This window comes from Parambassis ranga, chromosome 10 (assembly GCF_900634625.1).
Source record: "Parambassis ranga chromosome 10, fParRan2.1, whole genome shotgun sequence".
Classification (NCBI taxonomy): Eukaryota; Metazoa; Chordata; class Actinopteri; family Ambassidae; genus Parambassis; species Parambassis ranga.
Genome location: NC_041031.1, coordinates 21,925,826 through 21,946,236, shown reverse-complemented (window position 1 = coordinate 21,946,236; position 20,411 = coordinate 21,925,826). Strand labels below are relative to the sequence as shown.

Here is a 20,411-nt window from a genome sequence, read left to right as displayed (position 1 = left end):
CTGAATTTTTTTTATGAATGTAAATGTTTGACTTATTTATTTTTAAACCACTTTATAAATAATGTTAGTTAATAAAGTCATGGAAGTGTGTAGTGTAACTGTTTGTTTATTGAAATTAATTTTTTAAATGGTATATAAAGATGATTTTATATTATATTCTAACATTAAGCGTTTTTTTAAAAAGAAAGTAAACTATAACTACACAATAAAATAGGACTGTATTGTTACATCGGTAGACTTTATATCAATCTATAAATATCTTGCTAAATATATTAGTAGAAACAGAAAGATGTTTATTTCTAAAATCACATTTTTCTTAAATCGTGTTTTTTTTAAATATACTTTAAATGTCGCCCCCTGCCGGTCAGACCGAGGAACTGCATCAACACAGCGCCTCACTCGAGCCGGAAGTCGTTGCTCCGCAGCTTCCTGTTTCTTAATCCACTTGTTGCGGAGAGGAGGAGCACCAGGAGGCGGACACGAACTTCACGAGAACTCGAACAATGTTGGAAAAAGACGGGTGAATACAAACAGCGACCATAAAGAGAGCAGCGAACCCGACCGTCGAACACCATGGTCGGTCTGAGGAAAGCCGGCGTCCTCGGCGGCTCCGTCATTCTGGCGGGAGGAGTCGCTTATCTTATCTGGAAGTACGCGTCCTCCTCCGGACAGACGGAGACCGAGACACGGCAGAAGGAGAAGGAGGAGAAGGAGGAGGAGGAGGAGGAGGAGGAAGAGAAGGAGCAGAGGACAGTGGAGGCTTCGGCTGAACAGACTTTGTCTGCGGTGGAAGCTCAGAAAACATCCGAGGTGAAGCGTTCAGTTAGCGGACACACCTGTTAGCTTAACGTGCTAAAACATCCAAAATAACACGGAAGCAACGAAAAAGTTTCCACAGTTAATGTTTGGGGACATTTTACTTTGAGTTTAGTTTTGAACTTATGGCCTCAATTTGTCGTTCTCTGAGGCTTCGTGTGTGGCATTCTGGGAAACGTAGTTTATTTTAATAATACCATATATGTCAGCTATTTATATTTCACCATTTGTTTCTGACTGCAGTCTGTCTGTGTGTATATTGGTTTATGTACAAGTTTTTAGGCTTGCTTATAAATGACCAGCATGTAATCTGTGTTTCAGGCACGGCCCGTGGCGTCAGGAGGAACCCACATTCTGGTTCTGGGTCTGGATGGAGCCGGTAAGACCAGCCTGATGCACTGCTTGGCCAGCAGCAGCCTGGAGCACGACCTGAAGCCGACCGTCGGCTTCAACGCCGTCTCCATCAACAGAGAGGACCTCCACATCGAGTTTCTAGAAAGTAGGTGTGAACGTGTGAAGGTTTTCTTTGTTTATGTGGAGACGTAGCATGTTAATGTACGCGCTGACTGTGCGTCTGTCTGTGCTTCAGTTGGAGGCAGGGCGGATCTGCGGCCGTACTGGCAGAGGTACATGTCCAAAGCGCTGCTGCTGGTCTTTGTGGTCGACTCGTCCGACCCGGAGCTCTTTCCGGTCGCTAAGAAACATTTACACGAGCTGCTGGCCTCTCGACCCGACCTGCCCTTAATGGTGCTGGCCAACAAACAGGTGAGTGTGACAGAAAAAACACTCCAGATGGACTCTGAACAAAAGCCTGCCGGCTATTTAATCACCAAGTGGGGGGGAAGCTAAAACCAGAGAGCAAACAGTCAAGATCAGATTCAGAGCTTTGTTTATTTGGCTGTGCTTGTCTTCTCTTTCCAGGACCTGCCCGGTTCCTGCGGCATCACTGACCTCCATGACGCTCTGTCCCTGTCTGAGGTCGGGGACCGCCGGTTGTTCCTCATCGGTACCCACGTGAAGAAGGGCGAGGCGCAGCTGAGTTCAGGCGTCCAGGATGCTCAGGAGCTGATCATCCAGATGGTTTGTGAGGGCAGATAGAACACACTGGTGGCTGGTTTGGTTGCACTCTTTGCACTGTTCCCACTACAGCAACAGGACTGTATTTATTGTATTTGGTTCTGTCCGTTAATAAGAGACCTCGCCTTTTTTCTTGTGTTTCCTTTGGGGCACTCTTAACCACTTTGTTTTCTGTCCGGTGTTTGTTATAAATGTTACACTTCACAGGACTGTTACTGCGTTTAAAGCTTTAAAATCCTGGTGCTCTTTAATGCTGCAGCAAGAAGCCATTTTCAGTAAGATTGTATTTTTCATGACGGAATATTCAACACTTTGACATATAAGGGTTTAACCCCTGAACCCCAAAATGCATAAACATGCATGAAATGCTCATCACTGTTCTGTCTGCATGTGTAAATTTCCTCCAACTAAAGAAGAAAAACAATCTACTGTGATTTGGTGGATCTGTAGACATGGAGGCTTTAAACAAAGCAGATAGTTCACATATCAATGTTTTAAACATGTCAATAAAATGGGCTTCAGAGGGTTAAAGGTGTCCTTCATCCTTCATATCAGCTCAGAGCACTCATGTCCTCACTGACTGCTTCCGTCACTGCATCTTTCTGCCAGTAGGGGTCACCAGTGTGCAGGTTTAAAGGTTGATGCACTTTTTGTGCTGTTAATATCAACACTTAACACGAAAGCACAACCTCATCAGAGTTCAGAGTTAAATAATAATGATGTTCTTTTATATTTGGAGCGTCTTAAGCCTTTAAAAGGGAATTTTCTTCATCTTAAAAATGGATGTAGAGTCTTACTGGTTTGTTGATGAGTGCTGTGTGTTTGTTTTGTTTTTTTTGTGCACTGTGGGTGAAGGTGAACTCTGTTGTTGCAATGCCTTTGAATCTAACATTTGTGAGGAATGTAAAGGAACATTTTCATTTTTCCAAACATTTCAAGTTTTTCCCAAAACCAAAGCCACCAACACACAGAGTGGTGAGTTCAGGACGTTTATGCTGTTTGCAGAGTGAAATAAATATTTTACTGTAAACTATTCTGGTGTTCTAATTTTCATCATCTCTTGAATATCCTCACAAAGTTCTGTGTTTATGGGAATGCAGACTCCTCCACCCACCTGTCCTGTATTTTAAACCCTGCAGTAACACCAGCAGCCCCCCCCCCCAGCGGACCTCGATGTATCACTTTCCTTTTAACATCCTGTGTCGGAAGTCTGGACTCGTTAAAGGTGGCTGGGTTAATCATGCTGACTCCAGTTTCAAGGAGTCGTCAGGTGTGGAGTTGGTTGCTAGGGACTCGGAGCTCCTTAGCAACAGCAACAGAGGTGACACCATCAGTCGACACGTCCAGGCTAACGTGCCTGCACGGTGAGATGCTGTCTGGAAAACAAGGTAAATGTGTCCGTTCCTGTCTGCACACAGATGTTTGTCATTTGAATTGTCGTCTCTGACTTCACCTGCTTCTGACTCTTGCAGGCGTTCGGTCCACATTTGGTCCATCAAACCGGTAAGATTATGTTTTTAATTATCTTTTTTTAATTGATTAAGCTGACAGGTTTGTTACAAAGGTATTTATTTAAAGTGAATATTCTCCAGTTTGCTCATCTGTGCAGCGTATAAATCACATCTTTGTCTTTAATTTGAAAATATAAAGTACCAGAGTCCCTTCATGACATGAAGTTCAGTTAGATGCGTGCTGTGTTGTGGATGTCGTGTTTTTTGGTAGGATCCTGGAGCTGGCGCAGCACAAAACCTCAAAAACAGTTTGGGCCACGACTCCTTGGTGAGTAGCTGAGTCACACAAACGCCATGATTACAATCAGACTCTTTGTGGATCAACTATCGGTTCTGATGCCACAGGCCGCCTCACGATGACATGTTTGCTTTTACATCCTAAACATGTTCTGTTCCAGCTGATTGCATGTCGGTTCATTGATCCAACATGGAATCAGCTCAGGAGCCAGTGTGGTCGGTGGTTGTTGGTGATTAAAGACAGATGTCTGGCATGCTGTGAGCGTGCGTGGAGAATGGAAACACAACGGAGAGATGAAGAGTGACTCTGAGGTCATAGCTGATTGAAAGTATCATTGTTGTATTTGGTAATTACTCACTTGGAAAATATTGTTTCTGCCTCTGCAGCAGCCTTTTTGTCTCTGCAGCTGCTTATTGGAAACATTCCATCTTTGTATTGATCAGTGAGAGGCTGAGCTGGGGCAACCAGGAGCCGATACGGCCCATCTCCTCCTCAGCGCTCGGAGCCGCTCCAAGCACCAGAATCCAACACCTGGCCAGACACAAAAGAGACTTCTCAGCAAGGGAGGACCCCCGGAGGTAACTGCAGCCTGTCTGTTAACATTATTGATGACGCCTATCAAAAAGGCATGAGAGGGAGGGGCTGTTTGTGTTCCTGCTCTGAAGACTTTAGTTTTTAATGTATGTCGTGCTGCATCGACACATTCAGGAAACAGCAGAGTGGTGTTCAGGACTGATGCCAGGTGCATCAGGCTCAATCAGCGGGCGGGTAGTTACAGCTGCAGAGGCTTTTATTGTGATAGTGCTCGTTGTTTCCCTGCCTCAGCTGTCAGATTAAAAGCACTGAGACATTCTGGGTAATTCAATCGGAAGCCCACACACAGGAAGTCGCACTGATGATAACAATAATTTACTGTAACTGGAGATGACAGTGATCACCTGCTGGGCTGTCACACAGTGGAGGAGCTCAGAGGGCCCTGATCAATACTCTGAGGTCAGGTGTTCATTTTAAATGTAATCATTTTGAAAAACACTATATATTATTAATCATAATAATCATTATTAATATTCTGCTATTTTATCGACCTGTATGAAGAAAAACGATATAATATAGATTAGAAGCAGCGAATCCACACTGAGAAACTGTTCAACATGTTATAACTATGAAGATATTTGCATATAACAATAATTATAATTATTACATATAAACCAGTCAATTCATTGATAAAAGATGCAGTGCACAGCATTTATCGCCCCCTTATGGCAGTCAGAGTAATTACACCAATGGTGGTCGTTTGCAGCCTGATTGTGTGAATTTAATTGAATTTCTAAAATTGTGATTTGTTTTCGCACATTTAAACGTTCGACTTCAAGAACTTGTTACACTTTGTAGAACAATACGTCAATAATTTGTTGAAGATAAGAGATCTGGATGCAACAAAACAGGCTCAGAAGAATCGGTCAGGAAGGATTTTGCAGAGAAAACACGCGTCTTACTTGCATTTTTAACGATGAGTCAACATGTCAGCCGGAGGATCTGACCTCACGTATTCTTCCAGTCTTAACTGTTTTAACCAAATTTAGATGTTTTTGAGTGTGCAGATGATTTTCCACTCATTCCTCCATTATCAGCTGAGCACTGACACTTAACTATTGTTCTGTGCTCCCCTCATCACTCCCTCCTCCTCCTCCTCCTCCTCCTCCTTCTTCCTTCTGGCTCGACACAAACCTTTGTCCCAGACATATAATGGATGTGGTAATAGCTTCCATTTTCCTGCAGGAAGGAGGAGGAGGAGGAGGAGGAGGAAGTGAACTTCTTCAGGAAGACCCAGCGTCCTTCCTCAAAGGCATCCCAGTACGACAACAGTGTGCGGCTGTCAACACCCAAAACCAGGGGCCGTGGCTCCCAGGACGCAGGGTAACATCATCTCCTGATATTCTGCTCAGTGTTAGACTTGAGGAAAAGTCATAAATATACAAATAACATTAAATTGATGTAAAACTGCTCATTAGAGTATGAAAATGTGTCGAGCAGCAGCATCAGAGGCTCCTTGAGCTCCATGTCACGTGTCCAGACCCACAGCTTCACCCTGCGGTGGCTCACATTCAAACCAAAAGCTGCAGTTTAATCACTGCTGAATGTAACGTATCATAAAGTTAAATATGAGCAGAGGCTGCGGTCCAACACTAACGGCTCCGGCTGCACAGGGGCATCTGTTATTTCAGAGTACGACTGCAAGAGAGAGAGGGAGGCGAGACAATGGAGCTTATTGTCCAAAGTTCAGGACCCCTGGGACGCTCGTAGACAGTCGAGGAAGTCTTTTTATAAACCCTGAGCGCCGCGGCAGCTGAACATGTCGTCGAGCACGCAGAGAGAGTCGACTGGACTTTATTTTGAATCAGTGCAGCGAGTAGATGTCTGTGTTTCTAATTGAAGTAACAGAAAGTTCAGTGAGCGCTGTACATGAAACCATAATTAGAAGCAGGCGAGACTTAAACCTCTCGGTTCTTTCTCTACAAATATATATATTATAAAATGTAGAGTTTATCTCAGAAGGGTTTTCTGTTTTATTCTCCTTGTGACATCAGTGACCTTTTGATTGAAAGCTTCTCTCGGTGCAGACAAAGCAGGGATTCTATTAAAATATTTTCAGAATAAAAGTAGAATGTTACAAGAAGAATGTCATGAAAAGTTCAGTGCACTTACGTTTTCTGTCCTCTCGTCCCTCAGGCCTCCTCACACCACTCAGTGTGAGACTAGCTGTCCGGTTTGGCACCTGGATCCCAGGCTGAAAACTGCAGTGATCACCCCCCGACTGCTGCAGCTCTGCAACCCCAAGCTCACCCACCCCGACTTCCATCCTGACAGACAGGTGACGTCTTTATACGTCTGTTATGTTTTGCTGCTCTGTGGCGTTTACAAACCTGATTTCACATATTTATTAGATGCTAATTGATGCTAATAGTGTGGATGTCAGCGGCCACATGCTGCAGAAAGGCCTGGATCTGGACCCTGCACGTGTGCTTTTCTGGTTCTGTTCCCATTGATGAAGTCTTTCCCTCCGTCTGTCTGTCTGTCTGCAGAGCGTCGCCTCCATCATCTCCTTGGCCTCCAGAACAGCCAGGATCTCTCAGAGACTGGTCCAGCTGTCTCTGCCCAGACTGAAGGAGAGCAACATCTGCTGGAAACTGGGACGTCCAGAGGAGTCCATCTGGACGGTAAGAGGCCTCACAGACTCTGCAGCATCACATGGAGCACAGAGTGGGGCTGTTAGTCAGCCTCAGAATCCTCCCCATGTCTCAGATCCAAGAGCCTCCAGGTGTTGGTTTCACTGACGGGACTTAGAGAGCTTGCTCAGACCTAAACTTCATAAACTATCTGAGGGTTTAAGGGGATAATGATGCCAAATAAACACCAACAACAGGAGGCTGAAAATGTAGGAAAATTATTATGTGTGAGGAAAATTCCTCAATTGGAATTTGGCAACAAACAAGAGTGAGGAGAGCCGTTTATTTCAACATCAGTCAGCTCAGACGTTTTGCAGCTTTTTTACATGATTCATGCTTCTTTCAATTAACTGCAGAGTTTCCAGCCTTTATTATTATCAGGCGACTGTTTGATGCTTCCCGTCCTGGATAGTTTTCAGATATTTACGGCCCTCATGATGTGTTGTTCTGGACAGAAAACGCAGCGTGCAGTGCGATAGTTTGTCTGATGGCTGTCAATACTAAATATACTGTATGTATTCATGTCTGAATGTCTGTAATCAGGTTTCCAGGGCAGCGAGGAAGGCCACAGCCAGCAGGCGCATTGAGTTTCTGGCAGAACCAAAGCAGCTTTCCAGGGACTACATCCCTCCACGAGAACCAGAGTGGAGCCGGAAAGACCTTCAGTCCACCTCAGAGTCCGTCAGCGCCACGACCAAGGTCAGTGTTTGCTCCTCGTTCTGAGCTTTCCCTTCACAGGGTTTAATGATGCTTACATTCATGTATTTAAAGTCAATAATCACAATACAACTTTGACAAGAAATAGTTTTATTAAGAGACAAACACTAAATCAAATCTTCAAAGTGTGAAAGTGCAGATTTATTTTGGCAGAAGTAAAGAGAAACATGTCTAAGTCGTAGTGTGGCTGGATGTGAGTGAACCCATGTCAGGGATGTTTATGCTCTGCGGTGTCAGAGGTCACAGATGGCTGAAAACACTTCACTCCAGTTCACCCGTCTGCTGTAAACACTGCTGTTAAGAAGGTTTTTCTCAGTTGTTATCCTTAGATCAGCGCATCACATCAAAGGAGACTCAACCTTCATCCTGCTGGGAGGCTAATCCCAGACTAGCCTGCTGCCATCATGACCTGTGACGCTGCTGCAGAGAGGAGGAGGAGACATGTGGACAACCAAAAAGCATCTTTAGTAAGTGCAAACAAAGCATACACAACAGAATAATCTGCGATTTTGGTTTGCATGACGTAACCCTGCAAACAACTGTGTGTCTGTGTGGAGTTACAGGAACTCTGTCCAAACAAATGCACCCTGAGCAGTGAGGCTGGCGGCAGCAGCTGTGGGTGGTTTGAGGCCAATAAATCTGCTGGACTTCACTATTTTTTTAATTAATCACCGTTTACATTGTATAAAGTAAAACCAGAGCATCCGTGTGGTTTCACTTTAGATCTGGTCGAGTTAATACAGAGGAGAGAAAACGGTCACATGAAGTGACTCAGAGGTGTTAGGAGGACTTGGACTGAGCCTGGCAGATTCCTCGCAGCTCTGCAGAGTCCTCTTAGCAACAAACAAAACCAGAGTCCATTCAAATTCTGCACACACTCTGCAGTCAGTCTGTCCCACACTGAGGTGACGGGAGTTTCTGTCATACACAACCTGGCCTTGGCAGAAACACCTCTGACCGTTCACCTCAACAGTTTTTTCTGTAGAAATCACCTATTTAGGTTATATTAAGATTTAAAGTTATGCAGGATTAACTGTGAGGTTGCTTTGTATAACAAGTGTGTGATGTTGCAGATTTTGAGCTATCTGCAAGGACCTCCTGCTTCTTGGGATTATCCAGAAAACGCAGGCGCCGCCATGATGGCAACAGACGGACGCTCCTCGCTGAGTGTGTACTCTTACACACACACACAAGTGTAAGTGTGTACTCGTGTACTCTTACACACACACACACAAGTGTAAGTGTGTAAGTGTGTACTCTTACACACACACACTTACACTTGTGTGTGTGTGTAAGAGTACACACACTTACACTTGTGTGAGTGTGTGTAAGAGTACACGCTTACACTTGTGTGTGTGTAAGAGTACACGCTTACACTTGTGTGTGCATGTGTGTGTGTGTGAGAGTACACACACACTCACACAAGTGTGTGTACTCTTACACACACTCACACTCACACAAGTGTAAGTGTGCACTCTTACACACACTCACACAAGTGTAAGTGTGTGTACTCTTACACACACAAGTGTAAGTGTGTACTCTTACACACACACACAAGTGTAAGTGTGTGTAAGAGTACACGAGTACACACTTACACTTGTGTGTGTGTGTGTAAGAGTACACGAGTACACACTTACACTTGTGTGTGTGTGTGTAAGAGTACACGAGTACACTTGTGTGTGTGTGTGTGTAAGAGTACACGAGTACACACTTACACTTGTGTGTGTGTGTGTGTGTGTGTAAGAGTACACGAGTACACACTTACACTTGTGTGTGTGTGTAAGCGTGTACTCTTACACACACACACACACAAGTGTAAGTGTGTACTCGTGTACTCTTACACACACACACACAAGTGTAAGTGTGTGTGTAAGTGTGTACTCTTACACACACACACACACTTACACTTGTGTGTGTACTCGTGTACTCTTACACACACACACACACAAGTGTAAGCGTGTACTCTTACACACACACACAAGTGTAAGTGTGTGTGTGTAAGAGTACACACTTACACACTTACACTTGTGTGAGTGTGTACTCTTACACACACACACACACACAAGTGTAAGTGTGTGTGTAAGAGTACACGAGTACACACTTACACTTGTGTGTGTGTGTGTGTAAGAGTACACGAGTACACACTTACACTTGTGTGTGTGTGTGTAAGAGTACACGAGTACACTTGTGTGTGTGTGTGTGTAAGAGTACACGAGTACACACTTACACTTGTGTGTGTGTGTGTGTAAGAGTACACGAGTACACACACACACACAAGTGTAAGTGTGTGTGTAAGAGTACACACTTACACACACACTTACACTTGTGTGAGTGTGTGTGTGTAAGAGTACACACACGTGTGTGTGTGTGTGTGTGTAAGAGTACACGAGTACACACTTACACTTGTGTGTGTGTGTGTGTACTCGTGTACTCTTACACACACACACAAGTGTAAGTGTGTACTCGTGTACTCTTACACACACACACAAGTGTAAGTGTGTACTCGTGTACTCTTACACACACACACACAAGTGTAAGTGTGTACTCGTGTACTCTTACACACACACACAAGTGTAAGTGTGTACTCGTGTACTCTTACACACACACTTACACTTGTGTGTGTGTAAGAGTACACACTCACACAAGTGTAAGTGTGTGTGTAAGTGTGTACTCTTGCACACACACACTTACACTTGTGTGTGTGTGTGTGTGTAAGAGTACACGAGTACACACACACACACAAGTGTAAGTGTGTGTGTGCAAGAGTACACACTTACACACACACTTACACTTGTGTGAGTGTGTACTCTTACACACACACAAGTGTAAGTGTGTGTGTACTCGTGTACTCTTACACACACACTTACACTTGTGTGTGTGTAAGAGTACACACTCACACAAGTGTAAGTGTGTGTGTAAGTGTGTACTCTTGCACACACACACTTACACTTGTGTGTGTGTGTGTACTCGTGTACTCTTACACACACACACACACACAAGTGTAAGTGTGTGTGTACTCGTGTACTCTTACACACACACACACAAGTGTAAGTGTGTACTCGTGTACTCTTACACACACACTTACACTTGTGTGTGTGTGTGTAAGAGTACACGAGTACACACACACACACAAGTGTAAGTGTGTGTGTGTAAGAGTACACACTTACACTTGTGTGAGTGTGTACTCTTACACACACACACACACACACACAAGTGTAAGTGTGTACTCTTACACACACACACACACACAAGTGTAAGTGTGTGTGTAAGAGTACACGAGTACACACTTACACTTGTGTGTGTGTGTGTAAGAGTACACGAGTACACACTTACACTTGTGTGTGTGTGTGTGTAAGAGTACACGAGTACACACTTACACTTGTGTGTGTGTGTAAGAGTACACGAGTACACACTTACACTTGTGTGTGTGTGTAAGAGTACACGAGTACACACTTACACTTGTGTGTGTGTGTGTGTAAGAGTACACGAGTACACACACACACACAAGTGTAAGTGTGTGTGTAAGAGTACACTTACACACACACTTACACTTGTGTGAGTGTGTGTGTGTGTAAGAGTACACACACGTGTGTGTGTGTGTGTGTACTCGTGTACTCTTACACACACACACAAGTGTAAGTGTGTACTCGTGTACTCTTACACACACACAAGTGTACTCGTGTACTCTTACACACACACACAAGTGTAAGTGTGTACTCGTGTACTCTTACACACACACACAAGTGTAAGTGTGTACTCGTGTACTCTTACACACACACACAAGTGTAAGTGTGTACTCGTGTACTCTTACACACACACACACACAAGTGTACTCGTGTACTCTTACACACACACACACAAGTGTAAGTGTGTACTCGTGTACTCTTACACACACACACAAGTGTAAGTGTGTACTCGTGTACTCTTACACACACACAAGTGTAAGTGTGTACTCGTGTACTCTTACACACACACACAAGTGTAAGTGTGTACTCGTGTACTCTTACACACACACACAAGTGTAAGTGTGTACTCGTGTACTCTTACACACACACACACACACAAGTGTACTCGTGTACTCTTACACACACACACACACAAGTGTAAGTGTGTACTCTTACACACACACACACACAAGTGTAAGTGTGTACTCTTACACACACACACACACACACACACACACAAGTGTAAGTGTGTACTCTTACACACACACACACACAAGTGTAAGTGTGTACTCTTACACACACACACACTTACACTCACTTTTACACACACACACCAAACCGAGACAAGTGTACTGAAGGGTTTGGACTTTTGTCCTGAACCGTCCCATCCCTAATCCACACAGAGACACACTCATGCACTGTATACAAAGGATCAGAGGAGGCTCTACCTTCTGAGGGCGCTCCTGGAGACCTTCTATGACTCTGCGGTGGCATCAGTCTACATCCTGTATGGTTTGGTCTTCATCACATCGCATCACAGAAAGGCAGAGGAAGAAGCTGGACAAGGTCATCAGGAAGTCCAGCTCTGTCATGGGCTGTCTTCTGGACTCAGTGCAGGGGGTGGGTGACAGAAGGGTCCTGGCAAACCTGTCATCTATGATGGACAATGAGTCTCACCCCCTGCAGGACGCCCTGTCAGCACTGCAGAGAGACTTCCCAACCCTCAGTGTGGTGAAGACTCCAAAGGTCTTTTCTTCCTCCTGCTGTCAGACAGTACAACAAACACTGCTGATATGTGCATTTACTACAATGTACAGTCTATTGTAACTCTGTATAGTATCATGTATTTTTATACTGTATCTGTACGTACTAACTCTGTAACACACACAGTTTCCCCATTGTGGAACAAATCATTATTAATATCAAAAAATAAATATTCATTAAACATACTTCTTATCTTAATACACACAAATAGTGCTGGGAGGTATGACCAACATTCTATGTCACAGTATTTTTATATTATTATAACGTTTTCTATCCCACCATGCATTTATTTAAGAAACCTTTATTAGTCCCACAATGGGGAAATTGCTTAAGGCAGCCCAGCAAAGAGCGCCATACACCAGTGAGTGCACTGGAGGCTATGCGGGTAAAGTGCCTTGCCCAAGGACACACAACACACTCACTCACACTTACACACTCACTCACTCTCACATACACACACTCACTTACACACACTCCCACACACACTCACTTACACTCACACTTACACACACTCACTCACACACTTACTTACATACACTTACACACACTCACACTCACTCACTTACACACTTACATACACTTACATACACACACACACTCACATACATACACACACACTCACTTACATACACACACTCACTTATACACACACTCATACACTTACATACACTCACACACACACACTCACATACACATACACACACACTCACTTACATACACACACACTTACTTACACACACATACACTCACACACACTCACTTACATACACACTCACATACACACACTCTCACTTACATACACACACACACTCATACACTTACATACACTCACACACACACACACTCACATACACTTACATACACTCACACACTCACTCACACTTACATACACTTACTTACATACATACACACACACTTACACTCACTCACTCACACTTACACACACACCCACACTCACACTTACTTACTTACATACACACACACTCACTCACACACACACACACACACACTTAGGCCTGTCACGATAACAGATTCTGCTGGGTGGCAGAAAGGGAGACGAAGAAGCTGGACAAGGTCATCAGGAAGTGCTGGGCTGAGCCTGCACATACACACATAGGACACCCACTCAATCCCAATATTAAGTACAAGATTATTCAACATTCCCTTTTTAATTGATAACGCTTGAGCATGGGATTGGTGAGGCCTACCAAACTGTACATTTAGGACGTGTTTACAATAATAAATTAGGGAATATGATTCTGAAAAGAAAAGGTCCGGTTAGCAAATTACACCCATGCACTTTAACTCACAGTACCCCTACTACACCACAGGGACACACATTGCCATCTAAAGTAAGTAAACTTATAACACATACACACACACTCACTCACATACACTCACACACTCACTTACACACACTCACACACACAGACTTACATACACAAATACTCTTACTTACACACACACACACTCACCTACACACACTCATACACTTACATACACTCACACACTCACTTACACACACTCACTTACACACTCACATACACAAATACTCTTACTTACACACACGCATACACACACACTCACCTACACACACTCATACTTACATACACTCACACACTCACTTACATACACACACACTCACACACACTTACATACACACACACACTCACTCTCACATACACACACTCACACTCTCTCACCTACACACACTCATACACTTACATACACTCACACACTCACTTACACACACTCCCACACACACTCACTTACATACACACACTCTTACACACACTCACTCACGCACTTACATACACTTACACACACTCTTACATACACTCACTCACACTTACACACTCACATACACACACACTCACTCACACTTACACACACACTTACTTACACTCACAAACACACACACTTACATACACACACATACACTCACACACACTTACTTACATACACACACACTTGCATACACTCACATACACACACTCACTTACTTACATATACACACATACACTCACACACACTTACATACACACACATACACTCACTCTCACATACACACACTCACTTACACACACACACACTCTCACCTACATACACACACACTCACTTACACACACTCCCACACACACTCACTTACATACACACACTTACATACACACACTCACTCACTCACATACACACACACTCACTCACACTTACACACACACTCACTCACATACACTTACACACACTCACTTACACACACACACTCACTCACACACACTTACTTACATACACTTACACACACTCACTCACTTACACACTTACATACACTTACATACACACACACACTCACATACAGTGGGGAAAAAAAGTATTTAGTCAGCCACCAATTGTGCAAGTTCTCCCACTTAAAAAGATGAGAGAGGCCTGTAATTTTCATCATATGTATACCTGAACTATGAGAGACAAAATAAGAAAAGAAAATGTAGAAAATCACATTGTAGGATTTTTAATGAATTAATTGGTAAATTCCTCAGTAAAAGAAGTATTTGGTCACCTACAAACAAGCAAGATTTCTGGCTCTCACAGACCTGTAACTTTTTCTTTAAGAGGCTCCTCTGTCCTCCACTCGTTACCTGTATTAATGGCATCTGTTTGGAGTCGTTATCAGTATAAAAGACACCTGTCCACAACCTCAAACAGTCACACTCCAAACTCCACTATGGCCAAGACCAAAGAGCTGTCAAAGGACACCAGAAACAAAATTGTAGACCTGCACCAGGCTGGGAAGACTGAATCTGCAATAGGTAAGCAGCTTGGTGTGAAGAAATCAACTGTGGGAGCAATTATTAGAAAATGGAAGACATACAAGACCACTGATAATCTCCCTCGATCTGGGGCTCCACGCAAGATCTCACCCCGTGGGGTCAAAATGATCACCAGAACTGTGAGCAAAAATCCCAGAACCACACGGGGGGACCTAGTGAATGACCTCCGGAGAGCTGGGACCAAAGTAACAAAAGCTACCATCAGTAACACACTGCGCCGCCAGGGACTCAAATCCTGCAGTGCCAGACGTGTCCCCCTGCTTAAACCAGTACATATCCAGGCCCATTTGAAGTTTGCTAGAGAGCCTTTGGATGATCCAGAAGAGGATTGGGAGAATGTCATATGGTCAGATGAAACCAAAATAGAACTTTTTGGTAAAAACTCAACTTGTCGTGCTTGGAGGAGAAAGAATGCTGAGTTGCATCCGAAGAACACCATACCTACTGTGAAGCATGGGGGTGGAAACATCATGCTTTGGGGCTGTTTTTCTGCAAAGGGACCTGGACGACTGATCCGTGTAAATGAAAGAATGAATGGGGCCATGTATCGTGAGATTTTGAGTGAAAACCTCCTTCCATCAGCAAGGGCATTGAAGATGAAACGTGGCTGGGCCTTTCAACATGACAATGATCCCAAACACACCGCCCGGGCAACAAAGGAGTGGCTTCGTAAGAAGCATTTCAAGGTCCTGGAGTGGCCTAGCCAGTCTCCAGATCTCAACCCCATAGAAAATCTTTGGAGGGAGTTGAAAGTCCGTGTTACCCAGCGTCAGCCCCAAAACATTACTGCTCTAGAGGAGATCTGCATGAAGGAATGGGCCAAAATACCAGCAAAAGTGTGTGAAAACCTTGTGAAGACTTACAGAAAACGTTTGACCTCTGTCATTGCCAACAAAGGGTATATAACAAAGTATTGAGATGACATTTTGTTATTGACCAAATACTTATTTTCCACCATAATTTGCAAATAAATTCTTTAAAAATCCTACAATGTGATTTTCTGGATTTTTGTTTCTCATTTTGTCTCTCATAGTTGAGGTATACCTGTGATGAAAATTACAGGGCTCTCTCATCTTTTTAAATAGGAGAACTTGCACAATTGGTGGCTGACTAAATACTTTTTTTCCCCACTGTACATACACACACACTCACTTACATACACACACTCACTTATACACACACTCATACACTTACATACTCATACACTTACATACACACACACTCACATACACTCACTCACATACAAACACACACACACACACACACTCACTTACATACACTCACTTACACACACACTCACACACACACACTTACATACACACACTCACACACACACTCACTTACACACACACTTACTTACATACACACACATACACTCACACACACTCACTTACTTACATACACACTCACATACACACACTCACTTACATACACACTCATACACTTACATACACTCACACACACACACACTCACTTACATACACACACACTCACATACACTCACACACACTCACTCACACATACATACATACACACACACTCACTCACACTTACACTCACTCACACTTACTTACATACAAAAACACACACTTACACTCACTCACACTTACACACACACCCACACTCACACTTACATACACACACACTCACACACACTTACACACACTCACACTTACTTACATACACACACATTCACTCACACACACACACACACACACACTTAGGCCTGTCACGATAACAGATTCTGCTGGGTGATTTATTGCCAAGAGAAATTATTGCGATAATCGATAATATTGTTGTTTTCAGACCATGTTCAACTAATATAATGATAACAACATATAATGCAAGTACACCCTTTCAAAGATCAATAAACTTTAATTTCTAAAGAACATTTAACACTGGAAAGGCCCCAATCACCATCATTATTATTATTCATGATATTAATATTAAAGTTGATATGAATATTATTATTATTATTATGATGAGTAGTGGTAGACCTATTACCATATCTTATCTGAGCATAGTCAATGGAGTTAAGTCAAACCAACTAGCATGTCATGAGCAACAGAGCCAAACAACACTCACCTGTGCGCACATGTGTCTGCATGTGTGTGTGCGCGCATCAGGCCGCTGTGAAGCAGCTGCAGTGAATTTTAAAAACACCACTATGTAGACAGTCTAATCTTAAGAGAACTAATGACATCTAGTCTCTTTGGCAGAGAGAGAGAGAGGAAAACAAACGAGCATGCAAATGTAATTTATCACGGCCGAAAAACTTATCGAGCCCATTTAAAGTTATTGTGCAATTAATTGATTTATTGCTTGCGCGACAGGCCTACACACACACACTCACACACATACTTACACACGCTCACACACACACACACTCACTCGCACAAACACACACACATGCACACACACACACACACGCACACTCACTCACTTACATACACACACTTACACACACACACCAAACCGAGACAAGTGTACTGAAGGGTTTGGACTTTTGTCCTGAACCGTCCCATCCCTAATCCACACAGAGACACACTCATGCACTGCATACAAAGGATCAGAGGAGACTCTACCTTCTGAGGGCGCTCCTGGAGACCTTCTATGACTCTGCGGTGGCATCAGTCTACATCCTGTATGGTGTGGTCTTCATCACATCGCATCACAGAAAGGGAGAGGAAGAAGCTGGACAAGGTCCTCAGGAAGTGCTGGGCTGAGCCTGCACATACACACATAGGACACCCACTCAATCCCAATATTAAGTACAAGATTATTCAACATTCCCTTTTTAATTGATAACGCTTGAGCATGGGATTGGTGAGGCCTACCAAACTGTACATTTTGGACGTGTTTACAATAATAAATTAGGGAATATGATTCTGAAAAGAAAAGGTCCGGTTAGCAAATTACACCCATGCACTTTAACTCACAGTACCCCTACTACACCACAGGGACACACATTGCCATCTAAAGTAAGTGAACTTATAACACATACACACTCACTCACATACACTCACACACTCACTTACACACACTCACACACACAGACTTACATACACAAATACTCTTACTTACACACACACACACACACACACTCACCTACACACACTCATACACTTACATACACTCACACACTCACTTACACACACTCACTTACACACACTTACATACACACACACACTCACTCTCACATACACACACTCACACTCTCTCACCTACACACACTCATACACTTACATACACTCACACACTCACTTACACACACTCCCACACACACTCACTTACATACACACACTCTTACATACACTCACTCACACTTACACACACTCACTCACGCACTTACATACACTTACACACACTCTTACATACACTCACTCACTTACACACACTCACTCACGCACTTACATACACTCACTCACACTTACACACTCACATACACACACACTCACTCACACTTACACACACACTTACACTCACAAACACACACACTTACATACACACACATACACTCACTCTCACATACACACACTCACACACACACACACACACACTCTCACCCACATACACACACACTCACTTACACACACTCCCACACACACTCACTTACATACACACACTTACATACACACACTCTTACATACACTCACTCACACTTACACACACACACTTACACACACTCACACTTACACACACTCACTCACACACTCACTCACACTTACACACACACACTTACACACACTCACACACACTCACTCACACACTCACTTACACACACACTCACTCACACACACTTACTTACATACACTTACACACACACACTCACTCACTCACATACACACACACTCACTCACACTTACACACACACTCACTCACATACACTTACACACACTCACTTACACACACACACTCACTCACACACACTTACTTACATACACTTACACACACTCACACTCACTCACTTACACACTTACATACACTTACTTACATACACACACACTCACATACATACACACACACTCAATTACATACACACACTCACTTATACACACACTCATACACTTACATACACTCACTTACATACACACACACTCACATACACTTACACACACTCACTTACACACACACACTCACTCACACACACTTACATACACTTACACACACTCACACTCACTCACTTACACACTTACATACACTTACTTACATACACACACACACTCACATACATACACACACACTCACTTACATACACACACTCATACACTTACATACACTCACTTACATACACACACACTCACATACAAACACACACACACACACACACACTTACATACACTCACTTACACACACTCACTTACATACACACACACACACACACACTTACATACACACACACACACACACACTCACTTACACACACACTTACTTACATACACACACATACACTCACACACACTCACTTACTTACATACACACTCACATACACACACTCACTTACATACACACTCATACACTTACATACACTCACACACACACACACTTACACACACACTTACTTACATACACTCACACACACTCACTTACTTACATACACACTCACACACACACACTCACTTACATACACACACACTCACATACACTCACACTTACACTCACTCACTCACACATACATACATACACACACACTCACTCACACTTACACTCACTCACACTCACTCACACTTACTTACATACATACACACACACTTACACTCACTCACACTTACACACACACCCACACTCACACTTACTTACATACACACACACTCACACACACTTACACACACTCACACTTACTTACATACACACACATTCACTCACACACACACACACACACACTTAGGCCTGTCACGATAACAGATTCTGCTGGGTGATTTATTGCCAAGAGAAATTATTGCGATAATCGATAATATTGTTGTTTTCAGACCATGTTCAACTAATATAATGATAACAACATATAATGCAAGTACACCCTTTCAAAGATCAATAAACTTTAATTTCTAAAGAACATTTAACACTGGAAAGGCCCCAATCACCATCATTATTATTATTCATGATATTAATATTAAAGTTGATATGAATATTATTATTATTATTATGATGAGTAGTGGTAGACCTATTACCATATCTTATCTGAGCATAGTCAATGGAGTTAAGTCAAACCAACTAGCATGTCATGAGCAACAGAGCCAAACAACACTCACCTGTGCGCACATGTGTCTGCATGTGTGTGTGCGCGCATCAGGCCG

General features: G+C 43.1%; 2 protein-coding genes across 3 annotated transcripts; both read left to right on the top strand.

The window, feature by feature from the left end:
• The first annotated feature begins 431 nt into the window (after positions 1–431).
• arl9 (ADP-ribosylation factor-like 9) lies at positions 432–2,926 on the top strand. Its single transcript, XM_028416741.1, has 4 exons — positions 432–810; positions 1,138–1,315; positions 1,406–1,581; positions 1,738–2,926. The coding sequence occupies exons 1-4, from the start codon at positions 574–576 to the stop codon at positions 1,912–1,914; spliced, it is 768 nt and encodes a 255-aa protein (XP_028272542.1). The 5' UTR covers positions 432–573; the 3' UTR covers positions 1,915–2,926.
• Positions 2,927–3,055: 129 nt separating this feature from the next.
• spmap2l (sperm microtubule associated protein 2 like) lies at positions 3,056–12,045 on the top strand. Of its 2 annotated transcripts, XR_003671391.1 has the most exons (10): positions 3,056–3,281; positions 3,366–3,396; positions 3,616–3,672; positions 4,086–4,220; positions 5,422–5,559; positions 6,373–6,514; positions 6,726–6,860; positions 7,413–7,568; positions 7,903–8,053; positions 11,935–12,045. XR_003671391.1 is itself a non-coding variant. In XM_028416740.1 (9 exons), the coding sequence occupies exons 1-9, from the start codon at positions 3,134–3,136 to the stop codon at positions 7,999–8,001; spliced, it is 1,041 nt and encodes a 346-aa protein (XP_028272541.1). In that variant the 5' UTR covers positions 3,056–3,133; the 3' UTR covers positions 8,002–8,735. The 2 variants fall into 2 exon arrangements, 1 of the variants encoding a protein (XP_028272541.1); XM_028416740.1 differs by lacking the exon at positions 11,935–12,045 and having other exon boundaries at positions 7,903–8,735.
• The last annotated feature ends 8,366 nt before the right edge of the window (positions 12,046–20,411 follow it).

What these genes read in the sequence shown, in the direction of transcription:
- arl9 (XM_028416741.1), top strand. Translation starts at nt 574, where the DNA reads ATGGTCGGTCTGAGGAAAGCCGGCGTCCTCGGCGGCTCCGTCATTCTG. An exon ending in AAGCTCAGAAAACATCCGAG is followed by an intron (nt 811 to 1,137) that starts GTGAAGCGTTCA and finishes TCTGTGTTTCAG; the next exon opens with GCACGGCCCGTGGCGTCAGG. An exon ending in CCACATCGAGTTTCTAGAAA is followed by an intron (nt 1,316 to 1,405) that starts GTAGGTGTGAAC and finishes TCTGTGCTTCAG; the next exon opens with TTGGAGGCAGGGCGGATCTG.
- spmap2l (XM_028416740.1), top strand. Translation starts at nt 3,134, where the DNA reads ATGCTGACTCCAGTTTCAAGGAGTCGTCAGGTGTGGAGTTGGTTGCTA. An exon ending in GTTTGGGCCACGACTCCTTG is followed by an intron (nt 3,673 to 4,085) that starts GTGAGTAGCTGA and finishes TGTATTGATCAG; the next exon opens with TGAGAGGCTGAGCTGGGGCA. An exon ending in ACTTCCATCCTGACAGACAG is followed by an intron (nt 6,515 to 6,725) that starts GTGACGTCTTTA and finishes GTCTGTCTGCAG; the next exon opens with AGCGTCGCCTCCATCATCTC.